This window comes from Rhyacophila brunnea, unplaced genomic scaffold (assembly GCF_057557595.1).
Source record: "Rhyacophila brunnea isolate RB1 unplaced genomic scaffold, BYU_Rbru_1.0 scaffold_4, whole genome shotgun sequence".
NCBI lineage: Eukaryota > Metazoa > Arthropoda > Insecta > Trichoptera > Rhyacophilidae > Rhyacophila > Rhyacophila brunnea.
In genome coordinates, this window is record NW_028233068.1 from 45,935,665 (window position 1) to 45,962,074 (window position 26,410).

The window sequence follows — 26,410 nt, forward strand, 5'->3', positions numbered from 1 at the left end:
TTTCTTCTTCTTTTTCTTCTATTCTATCTTCTTCTATTCGTATGCGTTCTTATACCATTCATCCGATTGCGATGAAATTTTGACTGGTTGTTGTGCGTACGCCCGCGAAGGTTTCTGAATTATTACAACCATCTTCTTCTTCTTTTATTTGTATGCGTTCCTATACCATTCATCCGATTGCAATGAAATTTTGATCAAGTGTTGGGCTCACGCTCGCGAAGGTTTCTGAATTAGTACAATCATCTTCCTCTTCTATTCATATGCGTTCCTATACCATTCATCCGATTGCGATGAAACTTTTGTCAGTTGTTGTGCGCACACCTGCAAAGGTTTCTAAATTAGTATTAAATAAAATACAAAGTTTGTTGTTTGTTTGTTCCATCCAATTGTGAGTTTTTTACTACATCTTCATTCTCTAATAACGTTTCCATATTTTGGATTCGATTTTAATTTAGTGTTCTTTTATTTGACCTTTACTCCTATTAGAATTATTTTCATATTGCCATATTGTATTACACAGATATTTTAATATTAAAAAAATAATTACCTCTTATTATTTTTTAAATATCTAAGATAAATATAACCACAAAGCGACCCTGTGCGAAGCCGGGTACTTCAGCTAGTACTAAATACAATATTGATTCTACTGTATTTATTTTTAGATAAATTATAAATAATCCACATGATAGAATTCCGGTAACATCCCTGAAAAGTGTTTTTCTAATCAAAATCTTTTTTCAGAAATAGAATAAGCCATGAAAAATTTAATTCGCTATCTGAGCAAGTTAGACGTTTCGACCATTTTACACCTAAACTATTTTCTTTTTACTGAAAGTAAATTATTATTGCACAAAATGCTATTCTAAAGACCGCTGGCTGCCATTGGTTAAAGGGTTCGGTTCCGGTTCCATTTCTAACTCTGATTACAAATAATACAACTTGCCACTTCCGGAAAAAGGTAGTGGAAAAATATAATCAGTGTACAAATTTAATTAGGTACTTATTCATCTGCTAGTACGATGTTGATAAACAAACATTCATATTGTTATGTGAATAATATGATTGCGATGATGATTTCAGCATTGAGTGTTATGTTATCACTAGGTTTGCCAATATGGTAGGTAGAGTATCCTCCACGTAACTTTGCCATTTAGAATAATTTTTTTTGAATTAAAATGTGAGTAAACCAATCAAGTGCTTGGAATTTACTAATACAATTATACGGCGTACATGATTAAACCAATCAAGTGCCTGGCTTTTACTAATACAATTATACGGTTGCGTATACACACAAATCCTTGTCACTGTGTACAATGGCAAGATTACGTGGAGGATACTCTACTAGTAAAATTAAATAACGTCAGAGAAAATATGGAGACATCTCGTAAAGATGTTTATTAAAATATCTGAGTAGAAAAACTTGAGATATTAATGCAATTTTCAAATTAGACTTACCCAAGAATCTCAAAAAACTCTTTTCTAACTGAATTATTCACAGAGTTGTCAACGTTTCTGAGAGAATTCGCAAACTGAAACTTCGTAACAGGGTAGGTAGAAAAACGGTTTATTGTAACCTATTTTTAAACAATGAAACATTTTGAATGTTTAGCTTGATTAGATAATATTGTATTATAAGTAACTGTTATTATTGAATTGCATAGTGGGCATTTTACTTCGGATGTGAAGTTTTGTAGGAACAACGGATGAAAGAATAAACATTGAGGAATTGAGTTATCAACGACAACCTGAACCAATGGATGCACTGTCCCTATTGTTTCTGTCAAAGTACCTACTTAAAAATTTGCAAGGTAGGTAATTCTCAGCACAGTATTATTTAGAAAGTGTGTTTTACTGGCTTGTCCGAAGGTGAAGCCTTTACTGAACCCTTTTTAAAGAGGCACCTGGCGGAAAAATACGAAGCTTGCAATTTGAGATATTTTTTTTGATAATTTACAATTTCAACTGTATTAATTAATAAATATGTATCTGAAAACATTAAAAAAAATATTTTTTATTTTTAGTCGAAGATAAACCTACAATTTAAGAAAAATATTATAAAATGTAAATTTTGTTTAGGTCCCCATCTTATTATAACATATATTTTTATGGTCATATTTATTATTAAAATTTAGTTTATTAAGTTTTCAATTTTTCTTCGGAGAGATTTTTGACTAATTCATAGTTTTAATATTCTTTATATTAATTTTAAAAAACATCGATTATTATAAAAATATAAATGTGTATAACTTGAAATTCTTTTTATTTATATCAAATTGCGAGCTTCGTATTTTTCCGCTAGGTGCCTCTTTAAAAAAGGCTCAGTAAAGGCTTCACCTTAAATCTAATAACACGTACCTACCTAATAAATGTAGTAGGTACTTATTCCACATAATTTATCCTAAGACTTTGTCACATTGTCAACTGATACAGAATATGCAATCGTTGTTAAGTGCTAGGTACATAATATTATTATTGTGTTTTATTTTAATTAATTCAGTATCTACCCACTAATAATTATTGACAGCCAACACCATTACAAATTAATGAAAGTATACAATTAATAATAAAATAGCTTTTGAGACTGGTTTCCGTGGAGAATTTTTTTAAATGAGCCGCTAACAGGCTGTCGATTTTTGCGGACTTGTAGGTAGGTATATCACATTTTTTCAGATTTTCTTTTCTATCCGTTTAAGATAGGTAAGTACATAGAAATGAAATCAAACAAAGAGTGGAGGGAGGCATTTTCCGAAAATATACCTACCCTTGTTTTAATTATTTCATTTATAATTTACTATTCTGGATGGACTTTAATATTATATTGTGTCAGGGTAGGGGTTTTCTGAAATTTTAGAATATTTTTCAAGGGCTCCGCCGAACAAAAGGCTTGGGAATCGCATGATGAAGTTTAATGTATTTTAGGTACCAAACCATCGGCTCGGTATTAACTTTTGTTAGTTCATGTCATTGTATTTTACTATCAATATTGAAACATAATAAATAGGTAACTATGACGAAAGAACTCTGCGTGAAAAATATTATATTTGAGAAGATTTGTTGCCTTCGATTTTCAATACTTTCAAGTCATTCAAATTCCATTTTCTCGAAATATGTACTTATACAAAACTGGACATACACCATACACTAGTATATGCATTAACCCGTCAATATGCAATACTACTACTATAGGTACAATTATATTATTACAAAATGTATGATTCTATGTAAATTGATATCAGTGTCGCATTATCTAGCTAGTAGCTAGTTAAATTCTCCCGCATGTTGTCCTTGACACAATTATAATATAATTGTAAATAAAATGTTATTTCCTTAATTTGAGAATGTTATCTGACATTATATCGTCATCATCATCATAGGCGATATAAAATGTGAATCCCAGCCGTCTCACGAAGAGGTTTTTTAATAACAACATTTTTAACGATAAATGATTGTTAGTAAGCTGCTCACCTTATTTGGTCCTCCATTTAATTACATTTAAAGAAACCACATATATTTGCCAGATACAGACCCTGTACCCTCACTCTGTCACCCCTGTAGTCTAATGCCTAAGCCTCTAAGGCAGGGGTTTGTTTTGGCCACACTTTTGTTTTCTAGGATCGACTAGTTGAAAAAATTATTTATGGTGATCGACTGATATCACTTATAATTATATCATGCGAGAACAATAAAAACCCATTTTTTATAATTCAAATATGTATTTTGAAAACAGATATTTTATGCATATAAAAAATAACGATACAGATCGAATTAACGACAATAATATACTTAAGTAATATTATTGTCTTTCACTTCTAAAAAAATTAAGTAGGTACACATTAACTGTAATTTCGACATAGTTACACAATTTACCTGTATTTCGAATATTAGAAATTTTGTAGTAGTCAAGTAACATCCAACCCTTTGCCAGGAAACATACTTAAAATAAATTCTATACAATATGAATTATCATTTAATTATATCAATAATCATATCACATCAAATTGCATCGCACAGCCATGTATATTAAAATTTAAATATCCCTTGAGGAAAATAGCGCCTTTTTTACAATTCGAGCAAATTTGTGGCTTTTGTTTTTCTTACTTAACTGCTCGACCCGCTACGCCGAGCTCCCCTCAGACTAGAGCCCTGTCAGACCCCCCCATGTGGGAACCATGCCTGCTGGTGTATAATGCAATGATAACTGATAAAAGTAGGTACTGTTTTCTCATTTTTACATAAATTAATAAACCCAACATGATTCCCAGCCATAGCAGGAGGTCCATCAGTCGTTACCGATACTAGTTTATGAATAGGAAATCGAGTACGATTAATATACGACTTAAATGCATTAAATATATCTTCTCTTTTGGATCGTTCCTCCATTGGTAAAACTGTTAATAATTTTTCTGAAGCAAACATGTCGCTCAATTCATTTTGTCAGACTGCAATAAATGATATGGTGGCCGTGAGTTGTGTACCACTGGTATAGGGAAATTCATTTTCTGCGGGTCTATAATAGTTATTCAGAAAAAATAAAGCTTAACTATAGATTGCTCACAGTAGGTCTAGTGAAGTGCTTCCTAAACTCATGGGTCCCAAATGTTTCAGTAGAGCTACAAATAATTATTTTTGACTTGATTGAGGATCAAAATTACAATAATTGGCTCCATTTGTTAAATCCTTAAGTGATAGAACACAGTGGTCGTGGAGCGCGGCAGGGCAGCAGCGGCGTGCGCAACTCAAACGGATGACCATGTATGCAATGTTTATAGACAGTGTCTTTTTTGGGCATTTCACACACGGTTATACGTTTGAGTTTCATGCGCCGCTGCCCGCGCATTCACTCTGGCCAAACACTAAAGTATGATCATATTAGTACATGGGCATCTCAAAAAGAATTGATCGATAATTCATTTGAAATGAATTTGAATGAAAAAAGTATTTCAGAATTTTGGATAATATGACCGAAAATATATCCATCTATTGCAAAAGCAGTTATTCCATAATTCCTTTTGCAATATGTATGTTACGTATGCGAAAAAGCATTTTCGTAATTATTCATAATAAAAAATAAGTACAGGACATGCCTTTCAGTGAAGACTTTGGAAAATTCCCTACGAATTACCATTACTAACATTTCACCTGAAATCGATATCCCTCGCGTAGTACAATGCGTAAGGCGTTGGTCTTTCATCTGGAGGGGGGGGGCTAGTTCGATTCTCAGTGAGGTCGCATTACTCGCAATATGTTTTTGTAATTTTCTCAATGATGTTGATATATATATGAGGCGCCGAGTGCCAAAGGAGCTCAAGCGCCAACTTTTCGATTTTTGACATTTGAATGTAGGTTTTTTCTATAAATCGATATGTATCATGCCACAAAGTCTTATCGCTCAAATAATTATAGATATTTTACAAAAGAGATTTATTTTCTGTGGCATAATTGTTTTGGTCGTTATGTCAGCACGCCACAGAAGCTTATCCGCCATTATACTATGGAGAGCGCGAGACCAAAACAGCTGTCAGATTTGTCTTATTGATTATACATTCTCAACAGTGAAAAAAACTAAAAATGAGGTCAAGAAGGATTAGAAAAATAGTTTTGATGTGTGCTAAACCTCTAAACGAGGAAAATCGCGCTAAGTTTAACAAGTTTTATCCGTTTTCCTTTCACATACGTTGTTGTTTAAAATATTTTAGATTACTTTTGAAATATGGTTATTAACGTCATTTTAGTAATTTTGTCCACTAAACTTTTACTTCCATGAAGAAAAATAACTCTTGTTTCTAATTTCATCTTGTTTTATATCCAATTACGATTGATATACACTAAAAAAAGTATTTAAAAAACCACCCGAATCCTTGAGAAAAAATGATGATGTTAAATTTGAATAATGATTTTCTTATTTTGGCCAGTTTGGAGTAACGATTTGATTTAGTATTATTAATAATATTGGGTTTATAGACGGTTATTACAAAAAAAACAATCCAAAGGCTTTGAAATCATTGCTGTAATGGTAAAACGTATTTAATATTATAAGGAAAATTTTATGCCAAACAAACTCATGTAACAATCATAACAAATTTGACCATTTTTTTCAGTGTTTATTTGGTACAAATTTTTTTTTTTATATCAAAATGTTTTTTTATTGCTATCCAAACCCTTACATTAAAACATTTTTTTAAATTAATGCCATTATTTGAGTTTGAAAATGTTAATGCCACAGAAGCTTATGCAACAAAAAAAAGTATCAAGTGCCATCTTTTTTCATTTTTCTATATGCCAAAGAGGCTCAAACACCATTTTTTTGGAATCCAATAGATATTTTTCATTAAATATTATTGCAAATAAAACTTTGATTTTTTTTAAATTTGCTTTGCTTAGAAAATAATTGTCCATTTCAACATTCAAGTTTAAAAAAAAAAAAAAAATTCACTGAAAACTTGTCGGCCATTTTGTAGCACTTTTGTTAAATGGTGCTTGAGCTCCTTTGGCGCTCGGCGCCTCATATATAATATATGTGTATGTTTATATAGCAATTATTAATGGCAAATAAACCTCATGATAACAACTATTTTTCGGCGGTGGTCAGGTATTATTTTTTTCAGATTTTGATGGCCGTGGTATGAAAAAGTTTGAGAAGCACTGGATAGTGTATAATACCCCTCAGTACATCTACTATCTAATCTGTTGTAGCAATGGTAGTACTAAAGATTTCTTTTATTTTATGTTAGTGATGAGAGCAGAATGAAGGTTAATTTAATTTAAAATTGTTTTACTTTATCTTGACGATGACAAGAATAATTATTTAAGTATCTAACCTATTCATAATTTCCATATTTTAATTAGATTAGATTTAAGAATGCATCATTTATTGAAAATACAATATATCATAAAAAAAACTTCAGAAACATGCCTTATAAATTAATTGTTTTTGAACAGATTATGATTTAAATAGGCATTTTTCGCTTGCCAGGCAAGTGTATTGGTCACTGAGCCATCAACCCAAGTATCTTCCTTCAGGATTTTGTTCAATATGTCATACGAGTATTATGAAGGTATTTCACATTCTGTCAACAGATGGCCACCATCTTTGTAATTTAAATTAAGATTATATATTGAAAATGCCTGAAAATATCCGTAGAAGGTGTTAAGTATTCAGCTACTGTCACTGCTGTCATATAAATTGATTATTGTTGCCATACAACGATAGAGATATAAAAAAACTACACTTTATAAAATGTAGGTATAATTGTTGGTTAATAGTTGATGTAAACTGAAAATGTAATTTTGTGGTTTTAATTGTAAATCCACCACTGCAGGTAAAGTATTTCCAGCTTAAACTGTATTTATTGTTGAAATGGCAACACGCTCTTCCTATTTGCTTACAATACAGAGAAAGGTTGAAGGCAGCAGACATAGATTCTATTGTCTATGCAACCTCCATATTATGTTGCTTAATGTTTAAGCCGTTGGTGATCTGACACGACTGACCCAGAATAGGGAGATGTATTGCAAATTGATTACCAACCTTCAATATAAGACAGCATCAAAAGAAAAAGACTGTATTATAAACAACTGATTTCGTCCTGATGAACATTGTCAATTTACTATTTGTGTAGGTATTTGTTTCTTCTAAAGTATTTACTGTTTGCATAGGCCCGTATTTTACAATTTATGCATTGAAAAATATCTTCGCACTAGTCATAATGGAGTCGAATATTTGTTGTGATCCGCCACCTACCTAACATAAAAATAGATTAGAATAGAAATTATTGGAAATTGTCTCTACTGTTCTCTGTTTTACTACATAACTAATTTTATCATAAAGTACATCAGTGCATCTAGACTGCTATCGGCCGCTATCGAGGGTAGTTTTTAATAGTTTTCTATTATAGTATTATAATTTGTACAATAAGTTAGTTGTAATTGTTACAATAAGTGCTATGTTTTAACAGCACCTCTCTTGGCTATGCTAAATTTTAGAGCGAGATAGACAGTTTTGACTGTTAAGACGGCTAACTTATTGTAACAATTATAAACCCATTTTTGACATATAATTACTGTAGTATTTATTAATAGGTACCTACATATTTCTATAATATTATATATTAAAGAACACGTGGCATATGAAAATGGACAGACTGCGCTGGATCGGCCACATGCATAGAATACTGGAGGATATACACCGGCGAGGCGGGCTATGTACGCAACCCCCCATGTCGAGAGAAGACCTGGACGGCCGAAATTGAGATGGCTGGACTGTGGCACGGGAGATTTAAAAATACTCAGTCAAATCAATTGGAGAGTATCGGCGCTTGATCGTCCAGGATGGAGGAAGTTTTTGAAAGAGGCCAAGACACACCAAGGGTTGTAGTGCCATAAATTATGATGACGTACATATTTATTGCAAGGGAATAAAATACACGAATATGATTTTCATTACTTTTAATATTATTGTAAGTTATTATAATGTAATTTGGCATTTATAAGTCATGTTGTATAAGTAATCATACATTATATCCAAACATACTACAATCTTGTATCTACAAACTAATTGTAATAATAAAATTTCTACAAAAATCATTTTAAAATATCAACAATTTAAAACTAAACACTATAATAATATTATATCACATATTAAAAGGCGATGTCTTTATCTACCAGAGGCACCTTGCGAAAAAATACGAAGCTTGCAATTTGAGACATTTTTGTGATAATTTACAATTTCAACTGTGTTAATTAATAAATAGGTATGTATTTGAAAACATTAAAAAGAAAAATGTTTTTTTAAAATGAAATAATGTTCTTTGTCAAAGATAAACTTACGGTTTTCTTTTTAATGTTTTCAAATATTAATTAATATTAATTAATTAACACAGTTGAAAGTGTAAATTATCACAAAAATGTCTCAAATTGCAAGCTTCATATTTTTACGTAAGGTGTCTCTGGTAGGTATAGACATCGCTTTAACCATTAATTAGGCATACTTAGTACCACTTCAGTTTGTAATCATAAATAAAATATACCTACTGTCCATAAAATTATAAGTACTTAAATACAAATATCTACTGTATTTCAATAATTTTAGTATTCAACATAGATACAAATCAAGTGACATCTAGGTAACCTATTGAAGTACCATTGCAAATTAATTATCGTTTTTATTTCTTATTCTTAATCAGTGTTATTAAGGCCATGCATTAGTTGAGGCACGGTCTAAAAAGATCGTTGCTAGGCGATGCGCGGATTGCGGGTCGCGGGTGCAAATGACGCCTGTCAAACGAAATATTATTTGTCATATAAATCCAACATACGTCCATTTTATGTTCTGTTTATTGGTCTATTAGTAACAATAATAATATATTCATTGACATGTTTTCTTTTTAAAGTAAATGGGTAACGTTTTTAGTCATCTTTACACGATTTTAGAATTAATTGACCCGTCGCCATCACGCAGCAAAGTGACGTGTTTCTGGCTCGACATTCTCTCACTGAATGCGAGCGAGTCCAAAATTTCGTCGCGCCTACAGTTGAAAATTATTTGGCGTTTCACTGATGCGTCACCTTAACCTAATACTCATTTTCAATTTCATGTTTTTCTTCGGTTTCAGGAACATTTCTTTTCTGCTGTAGAATTGAACGAGTATCATTTTTATATATAGGATACTCATTTTCATTTTTATATTCACTCTTCTTTTCAGGAACACGATGATAAAGTGCATTGTTCATCACGACATACCCATCTTCTATTTCAGGGATTTTTTCATTTTTCTTAGATATTGGTTGATTATCAGTTTTATATACATTATATTCGTTTTCGGTTTCATATTCAACATTCTTTTCAGGAACATGATGACTGAATTCTTTGTTATATATCGCATACTCATTTTCATTTTTAGTTTCATTTTCTGCTTCCTGCTGTCCGGGAACTCGATGACTGACCTTTGAATTATATGCGTCATGTTCATTTTCTGTTTTAAATGTTACCATTTTTTTAGGAACAAGTCTAATGTCTTCAGTTTTATTTACAGCATACTCATTTTCAGTGCCTGTCGCTTCTGTATTTTGATCATCAACGGTTTTGTTGAACACTTCATACTGATCTTCTGTTTGAATTAAATATTTTTTTGGTACACTATAATGATTATATACACAGTCATCTTTTTCAGTTTCTGCTATTTCTTTAAACTCAGGATTGTATTCAAAACCTGAGCCAGACTTATTTAACTTCTCAATTATCAATGGTCCTTTATTGTCCTGTTTGGCAGCTTCTATTATTACATTTGAATCTGAGTAGCTTTTGTCATCGTTAATGTGATCTGTCTTGTCGATCACCAATTTTTGATTGGTGGAATTGCCTGGGATTGGTTTATGATCCTGAGTTATTTATGCCACGTATTTTTGTTGTTTGTTCATCAGAAAATTGAATATGGAAAAATAAAATAAAATAATCATTATTAATCATACAATAATTCCTTTTTACATGTATGTAGATAATTAATATTTGTTTTATAATACAAAACTATAATTGCAATTCTATTTTCCAATGGTTTATTTTATAACCAGAGTAAAATAATATGTATCAAACAGTGACATTTTTAATATACCTACAAGCAGAATTTGTGGCTGATTTTAATAAAAATGAATTGCACTAAAATATTCTTTAAAAAAAATATTATCTACTTACAAGTATGAATCGTTCAGCATACATGACTTCATGGGTTCGGGTAGCCTATTTAAAACAAAATCATGTGTCAGTAATGTAAAATGTATAAAATTCAATTCACTGACTGTACCTACCTGATTAATTATTTTGATAACAGAGCAGTGGCGTAGGGTGAAATTAGGTTGTTAAGATCCGCCTTAAATAATGCACCTTAAACTTTGTCAATCATACGTATTTGTTTTCATTGAAATAAGACTACAATTTACAGATGGTGATGGTTATTTTTTTTAAATTCAATTAAACCCTGCGAAAACCAAGCCGTAATAGATAATAGTCAAAAAATACTTGTCTATATACAAAATATCTAAAATTATGCAATTAAATCATACATAACTTTGGATATATTATAGATAGAATAATATTTTTTATCTATTATAGTTTGGTTTAGGCGAATTTACCAACGATATTTGTAATATGTATTCTTAATCCAATGAAAACAAATAAGCATGAAGGAAAAAGTGTGCACAATTTTGCCATATCACCCAAAGTATACCAAAACTATTGTGGTTTAGTTTAGGTAGAGATTAATTGATTTTTCAAAACGAACGAACGTGCACTATTTATGGCGGATCTTAACAGCCTACTACCACCCTTCGCTACTGATACAGAGTAAATTTTATTCTAAATTACTTTATTATGATATCAGAGTTGAAGATTGTGATACGACACTCTGAATACAATATAGCCAGTAGAAATTATATCAACTGCATTTTGTTTTTTGAACAAAAAGAGTCAGAATAGCCAGCCATGTTTTGTCAAAATACACTATCCTGTTAGAGACTTATCAGTGCTCAACAATCGTGATTACTTGTGGAGACGGCCAAATCTCGCCCTGGGAAGTAGTGCCGACAACGAAGAGAAGTTGCATATATTATACAATTTAACATACCCTTGGGGTTATGCGAACCCTGTTGCTGATATTAAAGCTGGAACCATAGTTGAGACTTGTTGAACTTTGAGCGGATAGTTTGCTATGAGGTGCTGTACTGCAGCCCGTGGTAAACGACACAGAATCCGGCGTTCGTCTCAGACAACACGACAACCATTCATGATGCCGCCCAAGTCGTCTGCATTCTTTTTGGAACTGAAATTTGATTAAACCATACCATCAATAATAATTAATATCTCTATGTAAAGTATTGAATGGCCATCTTTGAAATACAATAATATATTTGCACTTGCTGTATGGTACATACAGACTGTTAAATATATAAAGCAGATAATATACAAGATAAATATACAAGACAGAATTAGATATATAAAGCCGCATTTACACCAAGCGAGCGAATGTTTGTTCTTCCCCCACTCCAGCGAAATTCTTATGCTCGCTCAACAAAAACCGTTTAAGTCAAGAGAAATTCGCTGGAGTGTGGAAAGATCAAACATTCGCTCGGTTGATCTAAATGCGGCTTAAAAGATGCAGATTCTTAACAAAAATTTTAAGTCTACAACAATAATTGAACTTTAATTTTTGGTGAGACACATATTTATAAAAAAAACTAGCTGAGCTGCCTCGCTGGTCACTTGGCGTCGTAATGTAATAGAAACAAGTCTTGGATTTTAATAAAATGATTTAAAGTAGTCTAATCACCCAGTGACGTCCCTAGACAAAATGCCGCCCCATTTTTGTATAAAATATGGTACAGTTCGGTTATGAGGAATACAGCGGCAAACTCATTTTGAAAATAGCCGATATACTGGGTTATTTGTTAGGTTAACCTAACCAAACCTAACCTAACCTAACTCAAACTATCAAATAATTCAGTATATCGGGTATTTTCAAAATGTGTTTTCCGCTGTATTCCTCATAACCAAACTGTACCAAATATTTTTTATCATCCGTGTTCGTGTCGTTTCTGGTCACCAAGGACGTCAAAGGTAAACGGAAGTAAACAAGACATCACGAACCTGACAAAAAAAATACAGCCCTGTTAAACGTTTTATGTTAATTAATGCATTTTGTTTCCAATCAGTGAGCTGATTTTTTTGAATGAAAGATATTTTCGTTATTTAGTACTCAGTTTAGGTAGCTATTTCTATATATCGCTCATGAGAAAACAATACATCGTATGCCACAAAACACGAGATGAAGAAAACTCTTTCTAGTAATTATCAAGGCATAAAAATTCTTAATTTTTTGTATATCACTATTAAGATTAATAGTAGAATACGAAAAATACATGATAAATTTGATGGAGAATATGGATATTTTTTCATCTCATCCACAAAAAGTATCATGTGGCATACGAGGTATTGCTTTCTCATGAGTGATATATCAAAAGATTCTCCTCGATTTGCCGCCTACCCCTACGGGATGTCACTGTAATCACCATGAAACCCATTTACTTTGTACGCTAACTACTTTATGTAGTTGATAGTTTGGATAGAGTCATAGCTTTTTCATAAGAATGGATTTTTGTTCAATTTGACTCGAGTCAATTGACAGGATAGTCTTTCTATACATAGATAGGATAGTTAATTTAGATTATTGCAGTACCTACAGATAATCTGTTTTGTTTATTCAGTGGAAGAAAATCCCATTACATTGAAAAAATGAATAAAAACTATTTCTCGTAATAAATAATTTATCAGTTGAAATTGAATCGTCCATTTCCAAAAATCATCTTGCCCAGTTTTGACCAAAAATGAACTGAATATATAATTTTATTCCTTATTTAAAGGGGCACACACATGTTCTATAAATATTTCCAAAACTAGTCTTTTGCAGTCAGTATAACGGTTGAAAAACATTGTCCAATTTCAAAATGCATCTTGTCCGTCTGGTGGCCATTTTCAAATACAATCGAACTTGGTTATTACGAGGAAGATGGGACTGACTGAATTTGCTCGTTATAAGCATTACTCGTTATATCAGAGAATAGGTATTTTTAAATGAGCGGTCACATAACACAAAAAGTCGCAATTCAAACAAAAATACAAAATTAGAATTTTTCCCTGAAACAAGCATGGCGTTCATAAACTACAAAAGAAGTTGTTTATTGTAATGAACGCCGGTAGGTACCTAGTGACTTCACAAACCTTTGATTTTTTACATGCAATTTCAACCATATGCGTGTATACTTTTTCAATATTGTCTGTGAAAACACCAATTAGGTAGGTACTTAGACACTTAACTAGTGTCATAACGTAATCCGAACCCGGCGGCATCCTGTCCGGTCGGATTTTATTGTTTAGGGTCAAAATATTTTTAAACGATCGACACAAATTTTTGACGATATTTTAGATCGGTATAACCGATAAGTAGCTTGTTGCGTATATATGTAAATGTATAGTATATATGTATATATATGTAAATGTATAGAGAAAATCATAAACTAAAATGTCAACGAATGTTTCCTCGTTACATCCGAGATCTCGCTATATCCGTGATCGTAATAACCGAGTTCGACTGTATCATCTTTTCCATTGTTACAGAGTGAATATTTTGAAACTTTCACTCAATACAGGAAATTATATCAGGTTCCGTAAAAACTTTCAAGTCTTTGATTGGAAAAACTCTTTAGTTGAAATATTAAAAGCACCCGCCCAATGGCCGAAGAAAAAAAAAGTTATTTTTTCTATGTAGAGGTTCCATACGCGTTTTATGCGAATATCTCAAAACAAAACAAAATGGACAAGATGAATTTTGAATATGTGTCATTAAATTTACTTACTGTTTCGTTAAGTAGACAATGGAAGATGAAAATAAACAGTCCTTGTAGAGAGTTGAGTATACTGAAGACATAGGCCATAAAAATGGTTTGTTTGTTTAGGTATAGAAGTCCAAATGTCCATGTCAATCCAAGTAATATTGCGAGGAATAAAGAGCTCCGCAACCAAATTCTGAACAAATTATACAGGTAACAATAAATTTTTGTAATTTAAATAAAATATTATTATGTATATTATGGTGTTCGCCGGGAAGGTTTACTACTTTAATTTTGTATAACTTTATGGAAAGTGAAAACAAAATGATTTAGTGCTGGTAAATGTTTTATTAAATTTAATGTTGGGAATTACGTATGGAAGACAATGTCAGCTAAATATCCGCCTCTGTTAACCTCACAAATGGGGGGACTCTTTACAACATTTTCATCACATTTTCACACATTTCAATCGGTATTTCATTAATTTAGTCACGAATGTTTTGTTTAAGTTGCTAAATTGTTTGTGGTTTGTTGGCATAAACCTTAAATCCGGCGATCGTGGAGGCCAATCGACATTCACCATTTCTTGAGACAATTTGTTGTGGGAACAGATCTCTCAATAATGCCATTGTAACATTGGCTGTATGTGAAGTGATACCGTCTTGTTGGAACCACATATCAACCATGCCCAAAGCATAAAATTCTGGTGTCAAAAAGTTGAGAATCATGTTACGATAATGTTCTCCATTAACAGTTACCATAACGCCACATTCATCTTTAAAAAGGTAAGAGTCAATGATTCCTCCAGACCACATAGCGCACCGTATAGTCACATTTAATGGATGCAAAGGTGACTGATTGGCCTTTAATTATGTGCTATATAGCCTCTTTCTTTAAAATCATTCACTTATTAATATCTAGTGGGTTTTGATGGCACATTATTTCTACCCAAAATTTTACATAAATTTTTAGTCGTCACAATAATATTGATGACTGATTTTGATAAAACGTTTTTACGATTAAAACATATTGGTTTATCGAATATTTTTCCATAATAAATTTGCCACGTCTATACTTCACGATTTCCTATTATGAACTGTCAAAATTCATTTTTACAAAAATGGCTACCAAACAAAGTAGTAAAGCTTTCCGGCGAACACCCTGTATTATCACTTATCAGACTAATGGAAGAAGCTTACTTAATACGATCGGAAGTTTCACTAGCTTTGATAGCATCTGTATGATGACACATTATGTAAACTACCATGAAGAGGCTTGACCAGTTCGCCTGAAAATAGAAAACTTCAATAAAACATCGCTCTTAATTTATCCATACAATTATTATAACACTCGAACAGTTGTAATTAAATATACAATCTGAATAGAGATTATCCAGAAAAACATATTATGTCACTGTGCAAAACTCTTGTAAGGCCAAGATTGGTATACGGTTTTGAGGGCTACATATAAATTGTACGTAAAACATTTCACCATAGCACAGTTCGCCGTGAGCTTTCTATCTGAAAGATATTTATCCAATTAGATCCAAGATTAGAATCCAATTTTATTAGATCCTATATAGCCGATTTTGGCAAAATTCATGAATTCAAGAATGAAAACCTAACCTAACCTAACCTAAAATCCAATATATCAGCTTCCTGTAAGCCGACAAGAACCATGTTTTATTTAGTCATGAATTTTATCTAAGTACTATACGACCGAAAGAGATTGGACGGTCTTTAATATACGACCATATATTTCCGATACAACATTTCACGCTGAAGTGTGATACAGCGAACTGCATACGTACAAATATGCGGACACGGGTTTTGAGACATTGGCCCCCTGTGCTCCACTGATCATCAGAAACTGATGGTGTTTGATCGCGCAAGTTTGAATATATGAAAATTTTGTATAGCAGCGCTGGTTTAATCATAGACTGTAGTGTCTAGATATAGTGAAATTTATAATGATCCAATACTGGGTGGGCACATAAAAAGAATGGAATAGATCATCGTTGAAGCATCGTTGAATACATCAAGCCGAAGAGACGATAACGCGCCGGGAAACCATGCATATCTTGTATCTGGCGGTTGCATGGAATAGAAAAAGACAGAGCAAGGGAGATAAGATAATAGAAAGCAATGTAGAAGGCGGTCAGGACTAACACAAGACTGTAGTACGATTAATAACAATAACATGTGTACGGCAGTGACCTGAAAACTTTTTTTAAAATTATTCCTTGCTTCAATCTCTATGGTTTTATGGTATTATATTGTAATGAAATGATCAATTCAATATTTTAATATTACCACATTGTCCACAAAGAATACAAAACATCTGATAAACATAGAACATTAGAGCCGTAGTGACATGATGGCAAATATCAGGCAAATGTCTAATATCTGAATTTGATGAAAATGTCAGTTCTCTATTAATGTGTAAATGCATGTCTTTTTATTAAAAATTGATGCCTACCTACATTAAAATACAGATCATTATTGCAAATTGATGTTATTATCTTTACTTACAGCAATTTAGTCATATTTTACCTTACGCAGTTGGAGTTACAGCCCATATTTTACTGCACCTTCTAAAATATATTTGTACATAATTGAGGAATAAACTCTAGCTATATTGCAATAAGGGTGATTATTGCAAATTAGTATTTTCATATTTAACTGACATATTCTGTGAACATGTCCAATTTATTTAATATTGTTATTTTGTAAGGGTGCATGTATCAAAGGCTTACAGCTCAATGAGGACTATTTTTTTTCTGCGAGTCCACGCTTAGTTTTGGCTTACCTACACCATTAGAACTTAAGATCTCATTGCCTGAAAACTGCTCCATACTAATCAACTGACCAACGAATGACCTTGATTGGCTTATGAACTGTCAGAAATCATGTAAGTATGCATTAAATCGATGCAAATTTAGCTGAATGCCTATTGTATAAAAGGTAAATTAATATTGAAGATATGTTTTATTTGCTCCCATACCTTGTTCTCACGTATCGATTTTTTACATTCAACTGTATGTTGAATGACACTTGAAAGTCAATTGATAAGTGGGAACATAAAAGTTGACGTCATTTCTACTTTTAGTCGATCATCACTCACGTCAACCAGTCAAGCCAATAGTTACTAAGGCGATAACAACTTGCATCGTCATGTAAAACATGTTTTTGCCTGTATGCAATTAGATGATTTTCATGCGTCACAGAGTGTTTGTTGTTGATATAGTTTATGACATCTTCATCCAAGTATTAACGCACTAACAAATTCATTTGACCTGATTACGACTATCGGCTTAACTTAAATGGAAATCGGGAACATTCCTATTAATTTCTTTTTCAACATACAGTTAAGAAACAAATTCAACATACAAGAATGCGCATTGGATGGATCAACGCTTGGAATCGGCATACAGCCTTGGAGCTTATATATATTGGAGCAGTGAAATCTTGTATCTAAAAAGTATTCATAAATACCAGTAAAATGACGGCAACCGGCACCATAAAGCTCAAAATAAAATAGTTGTCAGATTGCAGCCAGCAGAGCTCAGGTGTTCCATAGCTGGTGTGGTCAACAATTGCACTGATTCCAACAATTATCAATGGAGTAACATAAGCGGCAAAGTAATACCAGCGAGTTCTGTCACGCTCCGGCTCAAAAACTTCTATCAGCATTGCATACAATTGAAAACCTGTAAATACGAAATCAGTAAATCATAAAAATCTTGTCGGTTATAGATCGTCGGTTCATACCTGGTCAAAAAAATGCATGTTGTTTTTATACAGTGCAAGGATCCAATGTGTAACAACTATTCCTTGTAAAAAAAGTCAGTTAATACAACCTTCACTCTGTGGAGTCCCATATTATAGGTACTTCATTTAGGAGTAAATATAATTTTTTTTTTTTTTAAATCATACTTTTATAAACATACAAAGTGTAGCTTCTTTAAGAGCAGGTGTGACTAATCAAGGCCGATATTAAAGAATTTTGGATAGGGAAACCTGTAAACAGTCCGTACACTTATTTATGTCTTTATGAACTCCTATCTTTTCTCATAATATGACTAAATAATTAATGCTTATAATATTATAATGCTAATAATTAATCATAGATAATAGAATGCTAAAATTAGGAAAAAGACTTATTCAGATCAGACAAGACATCAGTTTTCGTTAAAAAAAATTACAAATTAAAATATATATATATAAATATATAAAATAAGTGAATTTTTAAAAAAATTCATTTAAAAAGGTTAATTCTGGAAGCAAAATAGATGTTTCGATTATCCAGATTTATTATTATCCAAACCAAGCACTCTGGATAATCGAGGTTCTACTATATATTGTAACACTGTTTCAATACCTACCGATTTAGTTAATACATAAAATATATATATTAGAAGAATCAAATCTATTGTCGATGTTGCGTTTAAACTAGTTTCTAAATAAACACTAAAAATGATTTTTAAATATCTAATCATCTCAAGAGCAAAGATTAGTATTTAAAATTTGAAGAAAATTATTTTTCCAAAAAAGCATTTGGGACAAGTACATGATAGACATACAAATTTGGCTGACTGACAATTTATGTTAGTAGTGTTATTTTTAAAAATAATAATGTATTTTAACCCTTTACCAGGCTGGGGGATATATACTTCCCAAGCGACTTTTGTTTGATTTCTACCAGGCCATGGGTTTTTAAAATGCTGCTTATTGTCATTTTCATACAATGATATATTGTCTATCGTTTGGGCACACAGATGTCGCTACTTAGCAGAAAGTTGTTATTTGAGACACTTCAGAACTTTGAGAGTGTTCAGGCGAACGTTTTTTCCATATCAGCTGCATAAAACTGCTAATAATGTCTTCAAAAAATCCGTTACGTACAATGTTTTGCATTATATGTGTAGATTTTGAGTTTGTCTTTTACGGTTATCATTAAATGGAAACATTATGTGTTAGCTTAGCAAAAATATTATTTGAAATATGTGGGAATTATATAACCCCTGCCCGACAAGAACATGGTGTTATTGCACTGTGGGATATTATATTCCCTGCCTGTTGACGTATTTTGTATAATTTGCAACGTTTATATACATAATGGGAAAATTTTCACAAACCACAACCTTTGTGAAATGATGTTATTTCTTTTATGTTTTATTTCTTAAATGACCATTTTTAAGTTTATTTGTTTTTATACTTATTTTTGTTAATGCCGTATTTTTGTTCTAAAAAGGCATAGGGATTATTACTTCCCACATGAATATGTACCTATGTGGGCATAGGGACATATTTTTCCCACACATTTTTTACAATAAAAATGATGAAATTTTTGAAAAACTTGTTCCATGTTTTTTTTCAAAGCCTTTCATAAGTAGAAATCACTATTTGGAATAACTTTCCTATTTCCAGTTTAACACGGCCTGGTTAAGGGTTAAAGCATTTTAACTGAAAATACACACCTTCAAGAAACATCCAAACGAATGCAGCCAGAAAGAAATAATGTAGAAAAGCAGCAATAAATCCACAAAGAACTCGGTTGGAAGTTTTCTCGATGCCAAATAAGAATATCAACTCCGCTACCAACAGGCAGGCACAAAGGTTTTTGTGGATTGTGATACGATCAGACTGTAAAATGAAATATTCATTATCACTATTGTCAAATTAACTAATTTTGCAATTCCCCATTAATTTATACATCTCCCTCCGTATTAGGACAGATTCATATTCTTGTAGGTTTGCATGCTCAATGTTTCATTTTCCTTTATTTTCTTATTCTTAGTTCATGCCATAGATCGAGGATATGGATATATTCGGAGCTTCGGTCTTATTGTGTCTTTCCAGCGCATCTATTCTATACACAAGACTGCTATCGGTAGCTATCAAGGGTAGTTTTTCATATTTTTGTATCGAAGTATTAGCACTTTTACAATAAGTTAATTGTAATTGTTACAATAAGTACTAAATTTTAACAACACCTTTATTTTGGCTGTGCTAAATTTTAGAGCGAGATGGACAGTTTTGATGGATTAGACGGCTAACTTATTGTAACAATTATAATACTTTGATACAAACATTTGAAAAACTACTCTCGATAGCTGCCGACAGCAGTTTTGTGTATAGGATAGATGCGTTGGTCATGCTAGCGTCTAAATACACATTAATATGCCTATTTTTATATACTGGTGACTAAATTCCCCGACTCGATTCCCTAAACACCCAATATTCTTTAAGAACATTCTTTTTGCATAGTGCCACTTTATTGCCATTGCAAAATTAATAAAAACAAATAAACAAAGATGTTGCAAAATTACAGTCATATGTATTCATAAAATCACAGTTGACAGTGATCGTGGACACTCCGACACCAGTCGAACGACATAGAAGCGGTTTCTATTTACTCGTTCGTTCATTTTACTCGTTGGATCACTAGGCTGAGTACTGCAGGTACTGTTACACTCCCGAATGGTCCCCATTATCACTTAAAAGCGATGCGAGACCGCTCATAGCGCTAAATGATTGCAGCGGTAGGATCGAAAGACAAACGATCTTGGTGCGCATGCGCAGAAGAGAAGGTTAAGCAGCCATTTTGAAAACAGAGAGCAGAATCGATTTATCATCGTAACCGTAAACATATTCATACCGCGCTCTAAAATAAATTTATAAATATGTAGTCATATAGTAATGTTAACTAAATAAAAATCGCCGTTTTCGACCATTCCAGTGTTATTTGTTCACCTCCCAAGTCCCAAAATATCACAGACGATGACGATAATCAGTATACGGCCAGGATGCAAGAAAAATGCATCTCGCACCAACGCATTTTGACGGGAGATGGCAGTACTTTGCGTCGAAATTGTTTAGTACTCGGCCAAGTTCACTCTCCCAGCAACGTACTCGTCAGGTATAAACTGGGCATGAAAGTGATCGCTGTTGTCATAGAGAGTAAACCAGAGAAATAAAGATTAAGAACGATACATACTAATTGAATTAGGTGGTCAACAAACTCACTTTCATCCCCTTAAAACAATGAAAAATAATCATAGCGGCAAATAGAGCCAGAACACTAATAGTGCATCCGATGACTGTGATGAGATGAAGAGCGAGGACATGACCAGCAGAGAGAGGAACGGCATTCACGTCCATCAAAACAGCAAAATTCGTTAGGTGAGTGCACTCACAACCCGTGTGCGTGGCATTTGTCCATTTCATTACGCACCCATCAGCAGACCAATTACTAAAAACGATAACAAAACATATTATTATTAAAAGATTGTAAATTTTCACGGTTAAGTGAAACGTAATTTAAAGAATATGAATTATTCTACATAATATGCAATCGTCAAACATTGATACTTTTTCCTGCAAAGAGCTCATGAATTTATTATAATCACTTAATTAATACATAATTTGTATTACATGACTTACCAAAAGACGCTCATAAAAATAAATACTTCAATAAAAATACAAAGATTGACGCTATATTGTGGGTAAAAATTATAAATATTTAATATGTTAACCTGTGTATTTCATCCCAAAAGACGCACTTCGGATTGGTAACGTCTGTACGCAAATGTCGCAGAGTGAACGACACAGGTTTTTGTAGTTGGTTACGTTTAGGGTCATTAAGGCATGCTGCGATTACCTAAAAAAATTAGGAACATTTTTCTGTAAATATATTCCTGTCTTTAGATATTTAGAATTTAACTTTATTTTTAATTTTAAAAAATATTTTTGGAATATATTACATCACTTCCATCCTAGAGCCGGAGTGCAAAGTTATGTAGCGGCAACTCTAATAGATGGAAAAATTCGGCAGCACAGAGTACTATTTTCGTATTTTGCGGAATTATTAACAGCAACACAATTTTCCATAGCACAATAATAATTATCATGGTGACCTAAAAAGTTGCTGGTTTACGGGCCCCTTTAAATAGGTACTTATATGTCTATACTTGATAATTTATACTAATGTTTGATTACGTGAATGATAGTATATTTTTCATAAACAATTATGTAATTTATTACATCAATAATTAAGCAGAAAATATATTATAATTTATTATATAAGTAAATAAAAATCATAATTTAGTACAGTTACTCACATTCGAATTTACAACTTTATTAGAAATCCTCTCTTGATTGCCAGGAATCTCTCGAAGGTCTTCTTTCAATGATGGATTTTTAAGAACTTCAATTGATTCTGGTGTCATTTTTGGCTGCATTGCATCATTCAACCCATTAAATATCATGAACACAATACGAACCATTCCATTATCATCCCCTATAAAACAATAGTTATTGTAAGATGATTTAGACTTATCCAAGATCATAATAATTATTTAGTCTGTAGCACAATATGTATGTAAAAAATAATGTGAATGAAGATAATTATTATTAGCTGATTTGTAGTTCTGCAGATCGCTGCTAAGAAGTCCATAACTATGATAATGCGATAAGTCTATATTGATATTATATTTCAAAGAAAGTAAAAGTACTAAATTATAGTTTGATAATAATTATTCAGTGATGGGTTTCCATGAAGCGGTCACTTCTTCAGAAAGTATCAAAATCTTAAAATGATATCTAATTTCTACAATTAGAGTGTTTTTACTCAATAAAAAAATTAGAAACCTTGGCAACAAAACTATTACCTACTGCATTTTAACACTCAATAGTGGTTTCAAAAGGAACCCTCCAAACCTGTCAGCACCTCAGACTTCCACATACCCAAATAAACTACTGCAATTATTGATTGGCAATATCTATAAACAACATCTAAGTTATAATATTGTGAGGAAATGGAAACTTATCAAGTAAGACAATCCCGACATGTACACAGTGACATCTGTTTGAATAATTTATTATGAAATACTAAGCCATAAATTTATCGATATTACACCGATTTTAGTAAGAGCTTCGCTCTACATTCAACGTGTGTTGTTAAGGCCATGCATTAGTTGAGGCACGGTCTAAAAAGATCGTTGCTAGGCAATGCGCGGATTGCGGGTGGCGGGTGAAAATGACGCCTGTCAAACGAAATATTATTTGTTATATAAATCCAACATATGTTCTGTTTATTGTTCTATTAGTAACAATAATAATATATTCATTGACATGTTTTCTTTTTAAAGTAAATGGGTAACGTTTTTAGTCATCTTTACACGATTTTAGAATTAATTGACCCGTCGCCATCACGCAGCAAAGTGACGTGTTCCTGGGTCAACATTCTCTCACTGAATGGCAGCGAGTCCAAAATTGCCGAACCGAAAAAAAAACAGTTGAAAATTATTTGGCGTTTCACTGATGCGTCACCTTAACAATCTGCGGCCTGGCCTGTCAGATACTGCCGTAGTAATATTGTGAGGCATAGAAAAGGTTAAGACGACCGTAGCCGTGATATAATATAGTGATAAGTCTATAAAAGTGATATTATGTTTAAAAGAAAATAAAAATAGTTTTACATTAAAGTATATAATTATTATTCACTGTCAATGGAAGGTATTTAGTATTAAAAAGGTTTTTACCAATGAGAGATTCTTTTGGCAGATGTATCGAGTTACCATGTGTGCTCCATTTTTCATTTGATGAAACTGAGAGAAACTCCTGGTTTTTCACATTACTTGAGTTGAAAACTCGTACCGATAATACTGGAACACATAAAGATACTGCTATAATATTATATCCATATTCATAGACTAATATACTGTCCATATCTGCTAAATGCGCTAATTGAAACAATTAGGTAGTAAGTTTAGGTGTAAATATATAAATAATTAATATATCACATATCTATGTTCTTGGGTCAATTTATGAGAAGAGGTGTAAAATTGATAATATATTTAGAAGTTAGTACAGTTTCTAGAGTAAGTATTGTGAGGTCATTTATTTCACAGTATTGAAAAAATAATTATTATAGTATTTGATGGTTACATAGTTCTTTATAAAATTTGCTATTACAGTAAAGTTCCTCATCTCTGTTTGTATGAAAAGATTACAGATTCACTCTTCTAATGAAATCAGTTATGCACTTCTCGGACACGAATTTATATCCACAGTGGAATAATGACAGTGTATGCGCTTCTCAAGTAGTCGGTTAAGAGTTCAAATCTCGCATAATTTCATTTGTGGTTTTTTCTTCTTCAATATCATGTTTGATCCAGAGTAAGCGCTCAATTGATTGGATTAATGGCTAATAACCATTCCTTGGAAAAACATCTAATGAAATGAACCCTCACTCTTTCGAGGCCCATATGCTCACTTATATAGAAACGACAATGATATTAATTATTATATTACCTTTTGTTACCTTATTAACTGGTTCTAAATCTAGATTTCTCCGATAAAAAAAAAAATACAGTTTAATGCTGCTAATAGAGAATTTTTCAATAAAAATATAAGAAAAAATATATTATTCTCTTCTTCTTTCACCCTGTCACGCCCCAGCATTGGGATATAGGGCAAGCACAAGTCCGCGCCACTTCCCTCGGTCTATCGCCAAATCTCACGCCTCACGCCATGCCAGACCTGAGCACGTAGGGCCTGCGATGGCACCCTTGAGGCTGTGCCACAAGAGTGCGAAGTGTCGCACTCTCTGGCGGCGTCCGGAACACATATCCCAGCCATGTAAAGCATCTCTTGGCGATTACCCCATTCACCGAGGGCTACTCTATTCTCGATTCTCAAAGCTCAAAAGCCGAGACCTTTGAAGCTTAGTAAGATGCCATTTCTCACAGCCTTACTGGAGCACAGGTAGTACGCATGCGTTGAACAAATGACAATTCGTACAAAATATGGAGAAGTCAGTGTTTAAATTTACTTACATATATTTTTGTCCTTCACTTCAATTACACCTTCTTGATTAATTTTGTCAGCTAAGAAAAAAGCAGTCTGCTCAATCCCAATGAGCAATGACGTCGCCACTTCTTTCTGGTCGGCATCGCTAAGGCTCTTCCAAGTATCTTTATTGGCTTCGTTCAATAGATTAGAACCTAAACCAGTAATAAATTAATAAAAGTAATTTATTTAACCATTAAAAAGATTACAAACTCGTTGACTTATCGGAGATATTTGATACGCTGCAGTTTTTAGTATTATCAAAAATTGTACAATATTAGTAAATAATAATATATTTTCATCAAAATTTATGAATGAGCAGTTGAACGGTTAGAAGAAGGAATGGCGGAAAGAAATAACAGATACTCATGAGCTAATAAGGTAGTGGAACGTAATAGTAACTGGTCAGGACAGGTTGACAGTTGCCATCTGGACATAAGAAATGTTGCGATTACCAACGCGCAGATGACCTTATACCAGGGTTGGCAAACTCGTAGGCATGCCTGCCATCTGTGGCACTAGCGATAATTCTACTTACACGCAAAAGAATTTTAGATAAAATAATTTTTCTCTCAAGTATATATTTTAAAAACAGTTTATACGTAAGTCGTCATCTCACTTACAATAACTGCATTTGTAGGTTGAGTTAATTTTTTTGGATGCCTAATATTCGTGTATGACAAACATCACAATATTATATAAATATATTTTCACCTGCAACTGTTGTCAAGACACGGTCTCACATTCTACTTATATATGCACATACATTGCGTTTATATCTTTTCCCAGTATGCTTGTCTAACTTGTTAAATAATCTGTTTGAATATTATGAACAAACATCGCATTTACATATATTTTCACCAGTAAATATTTTTGAATCGTTGTATCTTCTACATACTTTTAAATGAATAAACATAGCATTTAAATCAATTTTTGTTTGTATATTATGGAATTTACACCTTAAAATGGGTTTTCTGGGTTTTTAAGTGATTAGATTATAGTAACTTCCATCAACATAAATTAATAGAACTAATGATCATGGACGATAATTAAGCACTCATCACTACTACATTGTATTAGATACAATGATTAGTCGATATCAAACCTTTCAATCAAGGCTTTGGCAATCTTTGGCTGCTACGATGTTTTTCAAAATCCGGGCGAGAATTGCTACCAATTATTGT

The 26,410-nt window shown here is 32.5% G+C and overlaps 1 protein-coding gene across 2 annotated transcripts in view; it reads right to left on the minus strand.

Annotated features, from left to right (window-relative positions):
• Window positions 1-9,176: 9,176 nt before the first annotated feature.
• The window catches only part of LOC147067442 (uncharacterized), a 41,324-nt gene continuing 24,090 nt past the window's right edge, over window positions 9,177-26,410 (minus strand). For both annotated transcript variants that reach the window (XM_085953973.1, XM_085953972.1), the window contains 12 exons: window positions 25,214-25,381; window positions 23,918-24,040; window positions 22,496-22,674; window positions 21,911-22,035; window positions 21,402-21,627; window positions 19,853-20,018; window positions 17,868-18,082; window positions 15,573-15,661; window positions 14,401-14,569; window positions 11,616-11,810; window positions 10,688-10,732; window positions 9,177-10,377 (listed from right to left, as the gene is read on the minus strand). In XM_085953973.1, coding sequence (XP_085810099.1) covers window positions 9,571-10,377; window positions 10,688-10,732; window positions 11,616-11,810; window positions 14,401-14,569; window positions 15,573-15,661; window positions 17,868-18,082; window positions 19,853-20,018; window positions 21,402-21,627; window positions 21,911-22,035; window positions 22,496-22,674; window positions 23,918-24,040; window positions 25,214-25,381 — 2,507 coding nt within the window. In that variant the 3' untranslated portion in view covers window positions 9,177-9,570. The remainder of the gene's footprint in view (window positions 10,378-10,687; window positions 10,733-11,615; window positions 11,811-14,400; window positions 14,570-15,572; window positions 15,662-17,867; window positions 18,083-19,852; window positions 20,019-21,401; window positions 21,628-21,910; window positions 22,036-22,495; window positions 22,675-23,917; window positions 24,041-25,213; window positions 25,382-26,410) is intronic.